The sequence below is a fragment of the Pygocentrus nattereri genome, chromosome 6 (genome assembly GCF_015220715.1).
Source record: "Pygocentrus nattereri isolate fPygNat1 chromosome 6, fPygNat1.pri, whole genome shotgun sequence".
Taxonomy (NCBI): domain Eukaryota; kingdom Metazoa; phylum Chordata; class Actinopteri; order Characiformes; family Serrasalmidae; genus Pygocentrus; species Pygocentrus nattereri.
Genome location: NC_051216.1, coordinates 8,106,152 through 8,121,373, shown reverse-complemented (window position 1 = coordinate 8,121,373; position 15,222 = coordinate 8,106,152). Strand labels below are relative to the sequence as shown.

The 15,222-nt window shown below is 41.9% G+C and overlaps 1 protein-coding gene across 3 annotated transcripts in view; it reads right to left on the bottom strand.

The window, feature by feature from the left end:
* The window catches only part of sestd1 (SEC14 and spectrin domains 1), a 93,443-nt gene that overhangs the window by 52,363 nt on the left and 25,858 nt on the right, over positions 1 to 15,222 (bottom strand). For all 3 annotated transcript variants that reach the window (XM_017710605.2, XM_017710607.2, XM_017710606.2), the window contains exons 5-6: positions 13,773 to 13,863; positions 5,659 to 5,772 (exon numbers count right to left, since the gene is read on the bottom strand). In XM_017710605.2, the coding sequence (XP_017566094.2) occupies positions 5,659 to 5,772; positions 13,773 to 13,863 (205 nt within the window). The remainder of the gene's footprint in view (positions 1 to 5,658; positions 5,773 to 13,772; positions 13,864 to 15,222) is intronic.

The following is a 15,222-nucleotide window of genomic DNA, read 5'->3' as shown; positions in this document are numbered from 1 at the left end:
CCACTTTGTGAACAACTGCATGAGCAAATAGTCCAATAGTTTAAGAACGTTTCTCAACGTGCAACTGCAAGGAATTTCATCATCTACAGTTCATAATATCATGAAAAGATTCAGAGAATCTGGAGAAATCTCTGCAAGTAAGCAGCAAGGCAGAAAACCAACATTGAATGCCTGTGACCTTCGATCCCTCAGGCGGCACTGCATTAAAAACCGGCATCATTCTGTAACTCTGCCATGCAAAGTGAAGCCACATATCAACACCACCCAGAAACGCCGCCGGCTTCTCAGGGCCGAGCTCATCTGAGATGGACTGACGCAAAGTGGAAAAGTGTCCTGTGGTCTGACGAGTCCACATTTCACACTGTTTTTGGAAATCATGGACGTCGTGTCCTCCGGGCCAAAGAGGAAAAGGACTGTCTGGATTGTTTTCAGCGCAAAGTTCAAAAGCCAGCATCTCTGATGATCTGCTGCCATCCAAGCAACGTCTTTTTCAGGAACGTCCTGCTTATTTCAGCAAGACAACGCCAAGCCACATTCTGCACGCGTTACAACAGCGTGGCGTCGTAGTAAAAGAGTGCGGGTACTAGACTGGCCTGCCTGTCTCCCATTGAAAATGTGTGGCGCATTATGAAGAGCAAAAAATACAACAACAGAGACCCCGGACTGTTGAGCAACTGAAGCTGTACATCAAGCAAGAATGGGAAAGAATTCCACCTACAAAGCTTCAACAATCAGTGTCCTCAGTTCCCAAACGCTTACTGAGTGTTGTTAAAAGGAAAGGTGATGTAACACAGTGGTAAACACGCCCCTGTCCCAACTTCTTTGGAACATGTTGGAGGCATCAAATTCAAAATGAGTGAATATTTGCAAAAAGCAATAAAGTTTATCCGTTTGAACATTAAATATCTTGTCTTTGTAGTGTGTTCAACTGAATAGAGGTTGAAAAGGATTTGCAAATCATCGTATTCTGTTTTACACAACGTCCCAACTTCACTGGAACTGGGGTTGTAATAGCCTAAAGTAGAATGAAAACAGTCCTGTGTAGACCTCTACTCCAGAAACCATGCTGCCACTGCTGAGTCCAAAAGTGGTGTGTTTTACACCAGCACAGCTCATGCTTGGCACTGCAGATGTAGATCTTGAGTCCAACTGCTCAGTCATCCATGGAGCTCCTGACAAACAGTTATTGTGCTGATGCTGCTTCCAAAGGAAGTGCTGCATGCAAACGGCCCCTCCACTGAGATGATCAATGTGGTCATTAGCATACAAATAAGCCATTTCCCTGCTTCCAGCTCATCTGTCTCAACTCATCAGCTAATTAACAAGTCTTTAATTAATGAAAGTGCCTTTGTAAGAGCGAGTGGAAGTGATAAAAAACATTAGCAAAAAGACATTCATTCAGGAGGTGCCCGGATACTTGCTAATAACGGTCACATTAGCTACCTATTTAACTAACTAAAGTTCCTTTAGTGATCTCTTTACAAGCTGATGTCAAAATTCACATCTGAGTCATTTGGGTTTGCCTTTTAATATTTTCTGTGTGTGGTGGTGGGATCTCCCGCTCGGTGGGATCTGTCCTCAACAAATGTTTTCTTCACTACCCAAAATTATGAACATTTAAAATCATTAACTGCAGATACGCAGATCTTTTCACTGAAAAGCACATTGTTGGAGGAGTCTGTTAAAAAGTCAGTTATCTGCCAAGCTGTTCAGTCTACTGTAATGAAGGCAGAGTATCGTTGCAGTCCAATGAAAAACATACATCTCTGAAATGATAACATTACAGGAGAAGGCAAAAAAGTCTTTTACTTTAAATCCAAGTTACTGCAAAGATATTTTATTCCAAGGAATTTTGGAGCATTTCTATTGCTCCAGTTGTGAAATCTGGGACAGCTTCTGTGTTCAAATGAAGTAGAATGGGCAGCTATGATATATCCCAGCTACAGGGGGGCTGATAATAGCATTTGGAAGTTACATTATTTTGAAAAAGCTATTTGAGCTCAAACGGTTTCTGTCTTCCCCAAACAATGCATCATTTTTCCCTGCTCTACTCTGGCTTTCTAACTCAGCTCAGCACAGTAACTGATTACTGGGGCTCAGTCCAATCCTGTGTGTTAGGGCAGTGGAAACACTATGCTCAGTGCACGGTGTCCCCAGGACTGAGATCAAGATTCACGACACTACTGATGATGCCTTCTCAGGAATATCAGGTCGGCTGACGCTCTACTACAGATGAAGCAAAGGACAGATGTTCCTCTCCTTCTGAAGTCTTCTCAGAGAAATGGAAAGGTGAAGACGGAGTAAAATAGTTCCCTTTGTATTCAATCAATTCTTAGCCTTATGTTCTGCCAGGATGTCTGGCTTCCTGAAAAAAATTACTTTGGAATTGAATACAGTGGGAACTGACAGTCACGCTGGCTCTCATGGCTTGTCTGGCAGCGAAAAGTCCTGTCTAATCTTTATGACTGCCCAGATGTCTGTCCCTCAAGCAAACCCCTGAAGCTGGATATTTTATGACGATGGAAATAAAATGATTAATCTGACATTTATCCTTCACAATGTAAACTGGATGTATTCTCACGACTCAGTAAGAGTTTTAGTACCTATACTTAAGGGTGCCAATTTTCTATCAAGGCATACTTGACGTTTTTCCTAGAGCTTATGGTAAAACCATGACCCACCTTGTGGTTCACACTGTGGTTGTTATGTTAAGACTGTGCTTTAACACGTAGCGAAAGCGCAAAATATGGATTAAAATGGGGCTGAAAAAACACTGATATTACAGGAAGCGCTGGGTAAATATTTCACTACAAACTGGCAGCTGAGCTGAAACTGTAGAGTGCGTCGACATCTGGATTCATACCGTTAATAAACGATAGCGGCTCTTATCTGCCTGTGTTTTAGATGCAGCTCCTCCGTCTCTCTGCTCCTCGGTTCAGGCGCTGTTCACGTACATCTCTTCGCCCGTTCCTCTGTTCTTCTATCTCCGATTGGCTGTTGTGTGAATCACTCATCGAGAACATTTCAGACCTTCTCACACCACAGGACTCGTTCGCAAATATCAAACATGTTTGATAACATCGCAGGGTCTCCAAATACTTCATAGTTCGATTGGAGGGCTAAAGATTCAGTCGTTGCTCTTCTCAAACTACCAGATCATCTGCGCCATCTGTAACTTCCAATTGAGCTGCCGACGTGGAAAACCGCTTCAGATTGTGAAAATCGGGGTTAAAATCGAGCAAAAAAAATCTGGTAGCGTAGACCCAGCCTCAGCATATTTAGGTAAGTTGACAACACAAAGCAAACTGTATTCCGCGTAGTTCAGACGAATTTTACACATTTTTGTCATTTTAAGCAGGTGTACAATTGGTTTTCCCCTAAAATTAGGGGGTCACAACGTCACTGGAATCGAGACTGTAATTACTGGCATGTTGGTATGATATCCTCGCCAAACAACATACTGGTCTGGCTCTAAAACACAACAGCAAAATACTGACTGAACATGAGCGAAAGACTGGCCTCTATTATAATAATTAAACTATACATTTGCTGGACCATGTGAAGAGCTCTATCCATCAAAACACCCACAGAAACTCATCAGTAACATCTGAGATGGTCGAGACGCTCAAAAGACACTGTCAAAAGTTCCTTAGTTACAGATCAGTCTTCTGTGTTCTAATCAGGACTGCAAAGACATATACAGACGATATACAGCAGAGCCCTGCAGCCAGCGATAAGGCATGAGTCATACAACAGTCTACACTCATAGATGGTTCTTCAAGGGTTCTTGTGTTAAGAAAAGGTTCTATATAGAACCTTGAAGACTCAAATAGCTCACTGCATGATTAAAGGGTTCTTTGCATCCTGAAAAGGGTCTTCAGATTGGTGGAGAACCTGGAGATGGTGACTGATGGAACGCTGCATATGATTCTATATGGAACCTTTGAAAAGGGTTCCATATAGCACCAAAAAGGGTTCTTCTACTGTGACAAGCTTGACATTGCAACATTAGCAGAACCCATTTTGGTGCTAAAAAGGTTATATATACCAATTTTCTCCATATCTTGCAATAAATAAAACTTTGAAATGTAAAAGAAGAACCCTTTAATCATGCAAAGAGTTCTCTGAGTGTTCATGGTTCTATATAAAGGCATTTTATTTACTAAAGAACCATATGTTTTAAAGATAGTATCTCTATTTCATGCTAAAGAAGCACAAACTATTTACAAAAGATGGCACATAGAGGAGGAGAAAAAGCATTAAAGTACTGAAAGTTCTGACATTTTACATAAAACACAACCCAATCTGGCCAAATCAAGCCCATAAAGATCAGCACAGCACTCGGACGCAAACATATGACCATGGTCCCATCACCTGAATAGAAGAAATGTTTTCAAATGGTACTTAATTATTGTAACTAAGCACAGGCTACTGCAGTGTGTTTATAAAAGGCAAATGGGAAATGATGGAGCCCAGAGTGTGTAGATGTATGGTGTCATTATGTAACAGGTTCATTACACCCAATCAATGGAGGAAATTGCCGCCTTATAAAGCGAACACCCCTGGGGTGGCGCGGACACCACCTGCAGCAGGCTTTCATATCGTACAGCTCCATGTACTCTATAAAGACGTGTTGAATATTAATGAAGCTTTGGAATTCTTCATCAGAGGGAATAGCAAATGCCTGGCTGCAATCCATTTGTTATACACAGTGTTTTGGTGATGGTAACATAACCTCCTTATAACTAGAGACCGTGATAACCAGGCAAGCCGGAGTTTCATAAACAGTGGGTTTTTAACAGTGCGATCTTTTCAAATCTAAAATCCACAGCTGAGCTATGACAAGGCAAAAAAAAATAAAAATACAATTATTTATATATATATATATATATATATATATATATATATATATATATATATATATATATATATATATATATATTTTTGGTCTTGAATATATTATACAAGTAAATCTAGATATACAAATTATATATGTAAATATTCTGTATATAAAAGAACAGGGAGGCACTTGCTGCCTAATGGTGAGCTGTTAAATCCCGCTGGTTTGAGTAAATGTGTCCCAAAGCCTCAAGGGAACATCTCAGTACCTTCAGTCAGGGAACATATCTGAACCATAATCCACTGAAATGATGTTCTAAGCTGTACTGACTCCACACACCCCGCCTCGCCCTCGCCTCCAGGCTTTTATTCTACCGTTCTGTTTTAAAACATTCGGTTATGAAAAATACATTTTAAAATAAATAAATATGTACAAATACGAACTTTTCACCTGGAAAAACTTACTTAAGGTTCACAATCAAACCTTAAAACCACTGCTGTAGCTTTAAGGGAACATTTACATTGTACTTGATGCAGGTAATTTCTTCATTCAGAGAACCTTTATTTACAACCGTGTATCTCATTTCTTTAATGTCAGCTGCAGTTCAAGTCAACAATTAGTGGGTTTTTAAAAGAATAATAATAATAATAAAAAAAGAGTCATTTATTGGAGTCATTAAGTGGCTAAAATGATAGAAAACTGTCTATTGCACATCGCACCCACTTCTACAGCAAACAGCCTCCAGTTACATTCTTCTCCTCTGAGCTCAAGTGGTTTATGTGAGCAGAAACATGGAGTTACAAGCCTGCAGCACTCACCTCAAAGCCAAGCCTGTCCTTCTCCTTCCAGAAGCAGAAGTGGGTGACCTTCTTGTCCCAGAATTCATCTGGCTTCACCACACACACCAAGGACACCTCGGCCGGGATGACATTCTAAAACAGCCGAACGGAACACAAATCTGATTAGGTGGCGTAAGATCACTTCAGGGAACACACAGACCATGAGATTCACGGCTATTAAAATCTCATTCAAAGCTACGAAAACAGCAGCTTAAATTCATTAACCTGCTCAAAAAGAACATCACCATGGTCTCACCCTGCACCACAACCATGTTTACTTCCGCATTCCGTGAAGTGAAACACCACATACACACTAGTGAACACACACACACACACACACACACTAGGGGGCAGTGAGCGCACTTGCCCGGAGCGGTGGGCAGCCCTATCCACGGCGTCCGGGGAGCAGTTGGGGGTTAGGTGTCTTGCTCAAGGACACCTCAGTCATGGACTGTCGGCACTGGGGATCGAACCGGCGACCTTCCGGTCACAGTGCCAGTTCCCTAACCTCCCAGGGCAACAACCAGGGCATGAAGCCTAAATCTGCCCACAACAGGATGTGTGAAAGGCATGTGTGAAGCTGTTCAACCGCCGACTTGTAATTAATAGCACACAAGAACGAGCAAACAGAGGCGATGTGGTGCACTTTTAATGCTATTACTGTTGTTTAGCCCCAGTTACTGTCTTCTAAAACAATCTTCTGTATTTTAACCATCTTCATCATCCTCATCGCCAGGGATTGGTGCATAAAAACAATACTCAGTTACTCAAACGGTCATTTAATGAATGTTTTACCATTTGATTACTGATAAAAACTGAAAACGAATGACTTTTCCAACGAGGTGACTTTCGGCCCGTTCCCGTCAGGCGGACAGATACTACAAATGGAGCGCAGGCAGAGGCGTTGACACCATCGTTCAGTGTTCTCTGCAGGGTCTGTGAAAATAACGGAGGGATGTGCCAAGCTCAGCGCTCCCAACCAGCCCAGACAAATCCAGGTCACGGGCTAGCAGATCAGCCGAGACAGGCCACGCAGCAGCCTACAGTAACGCCAGCCAGTAGGGCCAAAGGCTGAGAGCCACTTTAAAGCAAAAGTGGTTTGGCAAATTCTCCTCTTACTGCAAATGTAGTCGATCAGCCAAGATATATGTAATACCCGAAGCCTGCTTCCTTAGTTTTGTACTGGAACGATGAGGCTAATGTAGCTAACGAATAATGGAAACTTATACTCTAATTAGCATTGTGGATTTAAAATTTTTTTTATTACAGTTCAAATGCATTTTAAAACAGTCTGATCATGTTTATTTTATTTGTATTTACATATTTTTCACAGAAAATAAACAAAACAAAATGTTTTCAGTGTACTGTTGGTTCAACCACGATAAACAAAACAAAAACACCACAAACTGCCTTAATCTGAAAATGACTAATCATACGTACTAACAGCAAAACAGCAGTGCCTCACTGGCTGGGTACCGACTTCATGTTCTATTTAAGACAGTATATGTGGTTGGAGACACAGCCAGAGAACCCACCCACCCCGCAGCTAAAAAGGGAGAGACACAGAGAACTAGAGGGAGCGAGACCAAGAGCAAGACAGGTAAAGAGCTGTTAGTGAGGACGTACCAACCGGACATCAGACAACAGGGCTCAAAACCGGACAGTGTGGCCCAAAACTGGAGACCTATTTACATCCTTGACTAGCACCGCGCTAAATGCAGGACTGAATCATCACACATTTGCCTTAAACTGTGCAGAGTCGTTAAGTAACCACTAATACACCTTGTTAAGAAGGGTCTTCTTGGACCGTATTCAACCTTTCACACCTGCTTGTGGTTTGACAGCGTATGATAATCTATGAATGTACAAATATAAACCGCTGATGTTGGAAGTTTCAGGTTTTGACCATTTGAAAATGCCCGTTCTTTACATTGTGAGTAATGTCATGAAGAAAAGATCAAAAGAAAAGCCCCCAAATTACTTGGAAAAAAGTCGGATTCCACTGACTTACATTAAAAAGTATTTTTTTCCCCTTCTCCTGTAAAGTTACCATTTTAGAGATAAAAGGTTTTCTTCCAACAAGAGGAATATTTATTAATTAATTAAATATTAATTATTAAATTAATTAAACACAAATACACACACACACACTATATATACATATATATACACACACACACACACACACACACACACACACACACACTTTATATCCATATATATATATATATATATATATATATATATATATATATATATATATATATATATATATATATATATATATATATATATATATACACACATACATACACACACACACACATACATATATATCTGCATCCATCCATCCATCCATCCATCCATCCATCCATCCATCCATCCATCCATCCATCCATCCATCCATCCGTGTGTGAGAGCAACCAAATCCAAATATGCAAGTCTATTACAGCAATGATGCCCAACCTGGTCCTCAGGTGTAAGTTAGGTTTGAGCAAAAATGTGGATGGTCTGGGTCACTATAACATGGTTTGAGGCATGCAGCTTGCTATGCTGATGGCTGTAAGCTTGTTAGCTACATTAGCCTCATAGCTTCAGTGCAAAGGTAAAGAAAACAGTGGTGTCCCAACTTTCTGGCCCGATCCCATTTCACCCCTCGCCCTACCACTTAGCCCTACCCCTTCGTTTAGCATGTTCACATCTAGGGGTAGGGTGTCTTTTTTGCAAAGTGTTCGGGCTACATGGGCCTCCAACTGGAGGTTTTTCAGAGGTACACTCCAAATTTTATGTTATGAGTAAAAGCGACCATTAAAACTCAAATCAGAGCATTTTCTCCATTAAAAAATTACGATAATCACCATAATTAGCTTAAATGTCGTTTCGATATATTATGGTCATTTTCTTCATAAGCATAAAAAACCCTAGTAGTATGCTCATGTCTTGGTAGCTAGCTAGATAAATTTCCTGTTCCACCTTAAATGGTGCAGCAGTTACAATCTACACTGTAGACTGGCAATCCCCACCCTGGGTAAGCACCCTACACTATACCAATAAGAGTCCTTGGGCAAGACTCCCAACACTACCTTTACCTAGCTGTGTAAAATGCTCACATCGTAAGTCGCTCTGGATAAGAGCGCCTGACAGATGCCATAAATGTAAATATCTGCCATCACTGCAGACGGGCAGGGTCATCTACAGAGCAGCGCTAGTAGCCTGTTAATGAAGTCATGCTCTTTTTATATGATGGTCCCATTTCATAGGGAATATTTCAACCACTACACCTTGTAACTCAGTTCCAAGGGGGAGGTGACACTAGAAAACTAGGAGTAGGGGTAAATATAAGAAATGGGATTGGGTCTAAGATTAATGAGGAGACCAGGGTAATGTTGCATAACTAGCCTTGCAGCTACAGTCCAGTCCAAACATGTCTGTTGACCAACTACACTACATTTGCTTTTGTGGGACAAACCTTCCTCTTTTCATCTTCAGCTCTTCACGCAAGCTTCAATTACATCTTGATTTACTGTTATTTTGATTCATCTATCAGGAACTAATATTACAACAGGGGCTCATAATGAGCAACCTCCGGGCCATAATGGAGAAGATGGCACAACACACTAGAGCCAAATAGCTACGAGCGAACAGCATGACTCAAGTAGGTCAAACGCGCTGGGTTTTATGGCACCTCCAAGCTTCTAGGTCACACAATAGAGGAAAAAACAAGCGCAGAACAGACTCCAATTCATATCACAAACAAAACCTCAAAGTGAACCATATCAAAGACGGCGCTTTGTCTTAACAAACAGAAGGAAAACTGCCAGAACCGATTCATGCTGATCTTGTGATAATGGCTTAACTCATTAAGACTGCGGCAAGAACATTCTGGAAACAGATGCTTTAAGGCTGCACAAAACAGCAAGCAAACAAGCTGAGGACTGTTCTGAATAGAGTACATTAGAAACACTATCAATGTTATAATTATCAGCTGTGCTATTTAAGCAGTAGAGCCCGAGAGGGAGTGTATCATCGTGAAATAACATCCCGGCTGTGATCTGGTGGCTGTAGATCATCACAGCCGTGATGTTATAGTGATAACTCCCTCCTCGAGTGTCTCTACTGCTTTAATACAGCAGTTAAATAAATACAGTAAGAAATGAATAAACTGGCCGTGAACGCGGCGTTTAATATGTTTTAATGTTCAGTTCCTTCCTCCTAATTATAGCTCCTTAACGAGCAGCTCGCTGCTACGTCAGAGTAACAAGCTCCGCCCACTCACTGCTCAGCCGGCAGTTCGTTCTCCAGCTCCTTACACTAAATTCCCAAACTGTTGTCACCACTGAGCAGCTTCTCTGTTTTTACTGGGTCAGTTTTACGGCTCAGTCTGATTTGGTCCGACTCTGAAGATCAGACACGTCTGGCGAATGGTGTTGGGTTCATTTCTGGCTGATTCCAGGTTGTTCAGCTGTTCTTCTGTCTCAGCTGCCGACTGAAAAGCTGCTCAGTGGTGACGACAGTTTGGGAATTTAGCGTCGTCTCGTCTTCAGAGTCGGACCAAACCGGCTGTCGGTCAGATGTGATCTTAACAGTGTCCGTTTTCTGTCTGTGGCAAAGCAAGAAGTGAAAACGTTCAAATGGCTTGAGTGTCTCCTACAGCTGTCAAAGTCGTTGCTTAGCGACGGCATCTTAGCGGACTGATACAGTGTTTGTGAAAAACCTGTGACGTTATGGCGAAATATCGGCAGTTACAACACTTCTCAAGCAGTCAGCTTGCGTGGCTGTAAACCAACCGTTGTACAATTACAATTTAAAACCACTTACAAGAACTTAGTTTAACTGCAGATCCATTTCATTAACGTACCTGTATGTGAAATGAGACATTTTTCAAGCAATTAAGCTACACATACGCCTCTGTAATTCAATTTATCTGTAAGAAGAAACACTCTATGCCAGTGTGAAAGAATATGATGATTTAGCTGACAAATCAGCACCATATGCAAAGGAAGCACATAAGGACATGCAGCATGTGGCCGTAGGGAAATAATTCAGCCTGCAGCTTGACTGGCTGCTTCCTGCCAATCAGGACATGCTGGAAAAGACTGAGGCAATGCAAGGCTGATGTGCACAGAACTCTAAAGTGATCATGGGTTACGCTCTAGGTAATATTACTCTACTGAAGGTTGAAGTGTTCATAAGGCTACACAACACCTACATAAACATTCATGATGACCAACAAGCCTACAGTGGCAGGAAAAAGTATGCAAATCCTTTGCGACCACCTCGTTTTCTGCATTAACATTTAAAGGAATACTTGGCCATTCTTCCTTACAGAAGTGCTTCAGCTCAGCCATATCCTCTGGATATTTGGTATGAATGGCTCAAGGACATTCCACAGCATCTCGGTTGAGTTAAGGTCTGGACCCTGACTAGGCCACTCGTAAAGGAAATTTTTATTTTTTGAAGCCATTCTGTAGCAGATTAGCTTCAATGTTTAGGGTAATGGTCTGCAACTCTTCTACTGCAGGCTCTTTTACTGCCCTGTTGTCGCCCCACAGCAGAATCATGTTTGTGGGTAATAATAAAATAATCCTCCTTTACAGTGAAATAAAGCTCTGCTGATCATTCAACTCAGTTTAAAAGTAAATGGTCTTAAACTCTGGAGTTAATGTGGAGCTGCTAATTCACCCTTTGACCCTGAAAGTTGGCACTCGGACTGCTAGTCACCATAGCAATGCAGACAACAATCTCGCTTAGCTAGTAAGATGAACATCGATAATTTGGAGACAAACTGACTTACTAGCATTTATAACCAATCCAGCAATCCTGATACATTTAGTCTGCAACAAGAAACTGTCAAATACTGAAAAGTCACAAAGCTGAAACCAGCTCCTCATTCACCAGCTTCTTGATAGAATTTTCCTGTTCCACCTTAAATGGCGCAGCAGCTCCATTCTGGCACCTCAGGGACCATTTAATGTGGAATGGGAAATTGAAGCTGGCATATGAGAAGCTGTCTTCAGCCTCTGCTGAAAATGCTGACAGACATTTTACTAGAAAATATTCTACTCCTGCAGAAACGATTCCTGTCGGAGATGCGAGAACACCGGCTACAGCAGAGCTAAAGCAGAGCAAGGCAAGTCTGCGTTTTCATTTACATGACATTTTTTAGCTTAGGCCAGCAGCACATACTGAACCATTTACAGCCAAGATGATAAAACTGACAAAATGTCAAGGCTCCCAAAGCAGTTAGATTTTTGTTAAAAGGAGAAAATGGGTTCTTCTCAGCGTTTGGGTTGCCGACCCCTGCTTGAGGGTCATCAAACTGCTGCAACAACCAGCTTCTACTGAGCTTCAGCCACCCTGACAGAACACCTTGATAAACTTGGGAATTCTTTTTACCCCTCAATGCTGGCAATCGGCCCAAAGCAGTCACAGACCATGATACTCCCTCCACCAAACTTTATACCCGTGATGTTTTCATGCTGGTAAAAATGGCACTTCATACCCCTACATACTGCTGTGTGTTCCAAACAATTCAACCTCAGTTTCATCAGCCCACAAAACATTTTCCCAGGAGCGTTTTTGAGTGGCAGCAGTGTTTTGTTGAGTAGCAGCTTCTTACATAGTGTCCTGCCATGGATTCCATGCCTGTTCAGTGTTCTGCTTTCGGTAGAATCATGAACAGAGATGTTGAGTAATTCCACGCAAGCCTTTAGCCGTGACTCTGTGGCTCTGTTTCACTTCATTAAACATGCTGTGTGATCTCGGCTGGGTGCCCACTTCTAGGGAGAGCCTACACCATACTACATAATCTCTATTTACAGACAATTTGTCTACCTGCAGAATGATCCCTAAACTCTGAGATCACTTTAATTCTTCCCAGCTTTATACAAACCATCAATGATTATATTGATTATAGGTCTTCTGTGATCTCCTTCTGTCTGTCCACACACACACACACACACACACACACACACACACACACACACACACACACACACCTCGAGTGCTCTACTGCTTTAATACAGCAGTTAAATAAATACAGTAAGAAATTAATAAACTGGCTGTGAACGCGGCGTTTAATATGGTTTAATGTTCAGTTCCTTCCTCCTAATTATAGCTCCTTAACGAGCAGCTCGCTGCTACGTCAGAGTAACGAGCTCCGCCCACTCGCTGCTCAGCCGGAAGTTCGTTCTCCAGCTCCACACAGACCGACTGACAGTTTGGGAATTTAGTGTCATCTCATCTTCAGTCGGACCAAATCGGCTGTCGGTCAAATGTGATCGTAAGCGTGTCCATTTTCTGTTTGTGCGCAAACTTTCGCCACTTTCACTGCAGTATTTTACTTTGCAAGCTTTAACAACATCTATATGCTTTACAAGACGAATAAATGCACCATTATTATGCAAATAAATGCTAGTGAACATCTTAAACCTACCTATCATAATTGCCTCCAAACATAAACTTATGTTCAATTGAATGGCTAACAGCAGAAACAAAAGCTTAAAAGAGAATGTTAAGACATCACTTGAGTTCTCCTAAAGTAAAGACACTATTTAGGGAACGTTGGCAAAAATGAATGTTTCTGTAATCTTCTTCTCCGATCCGGACACAACAGGTTAAACCTAGGAGCGTTGTATAGCCTTAACTACCATCCCAGATTTAGTCCTAAGTGAAATTGTCATTGGTGACTAAACAGATTTCAGAGTTTCAGGTGTTTGTGCTCCAAATGTAATCACTTACACGAAACCATGTCTGGCTGTTAGACTTGCTTATGTAAACGGACAAACCTGGACACAAACACAGACGATTCTGGCTTCAACGCTGCTGCTGCTACTGCAGTATGTCAAGCAACATTATGTCAAACAGAAACCACATAAGCAAGCCTATTTATGATTTCCTAACAACTCAGCACAGTTTGAGGCAAATGTGTGATGATTTGGGCATGAAGTTAGCACTGCACTAACAGATGGTGTATAACCCTTATAGGTCCAGGCCAAAGCTAAGGAATGTCTAAGGAACGTCCCTCGTTTGATCGATTCCATTCAGGCTAAGGGGAAAAAAAAACGTGTACCAAAGCTTTTGCACTACTATACCTGCAACATCAGGACAACAGTCTTCACCACATTCCACTGAGACTTCCTCCCGTCCACGATCACAGTGAAACCCCTCGCTTTGCACTTCTCGCTGCCCATGGATGGAGGGAGGGGGTTGAGAGAGGGATGGAAAGAGACATGTCAGCAAATACATGGTTTCATCAGATACACATTTTTGCCATTTAAACTTCACAATAAATACCAAATACATGGATATGTGAGGAGAGGACTTTCAACTTGCCATCTACATTCAACCACAGCATGTTTCTATACTTATCTGCTGCATCAACTGAACACAAAGGCTCATTTGTTTGCCAGCGACTTGGCACCGAAATGAACTCTGGGTGACACAAATATTCCAAAAATACCAAACCAGTGTACCAGTGAGAGGTGGAACGGGCACATTTCACACGGATCATTGTTACGGAGGCTTGCTAGAGGAAAAATAAATAAATAAACAAACAGCACTGAACTGTGAAGCCTGTTTCAGACAGCAGCCGGGATCTGTTGGCATTTAAATGGCACTCTGGTGCAGTCTGAAAGCCTCAGAAACGCGCGCCAGGCTCATTAAAAAGCTCAAAAGATCATGAGTAGACAGCAATTTGGTGAGTGCCACCATGAAAGCAGCAGTGGAAACACTGCAGGCTGGAGCTACATGACTGAAAATGGTCCGAAGAGGAGAAAACTGCTCAGGCTGTGGCTGCACCCTTAAACTTTGTTCTCTTCCAACAATGTCCTGTACATCGTTTTTTTTCCCCTCTGAAGTCAACTTGCGATGTCTGTGTGGTTTTATGCACCAAAAATAGCCGTAAAATCATCTGTACATGAGCATTTTCCAGCCTCTCTTTACCCCTTAGAATTAAACGGTTGTGTTACTGTGTCTTTAAAACCAAATTGAAATTAAAACCTTCTCTCCTCCTAAATTTCCACACAATTTAATCATTACCACGTAAACAGTCACTTATAGTTGTTGGATGAAATTCTTCGTTATAAAGAAACGACCACTGATTTAGCGGATCAGCTTGCTAGCCAGCCCTGTGTCCACTAACCCAGCCTGCGTCGTGGCACCGTCAGACAGCCACATCAAGCAGCAGCCGGGTCTTGTGGCCTTTTGCTTTAGCAAAACCAAGAAATCCATGGCTCAACCACTTCTGGCGCGAATGACCTTAATATTGACTAAACTCCAACAGAGCCTGATGTTCAGAGATATAAGTGCGGGTGAACGGGACACACGGGAGTCGAATGGCTTCAGAAATTCAGATGTGAAGCAACATTCAGCACCAGAGTCAGAGAACCAGCTCTGTGCTTGCGTGTGCAGATGACCGGTTTAGCTATACTGTTCAGTTCTGTAACTATTTGGCAGAATAAAAACGTTTTCCATTTACGTTCGTTGTTGAATATAAGCTGGCACATTAAGAAAAACGCTATAAAAACCTTTAGGGTTTGCCAA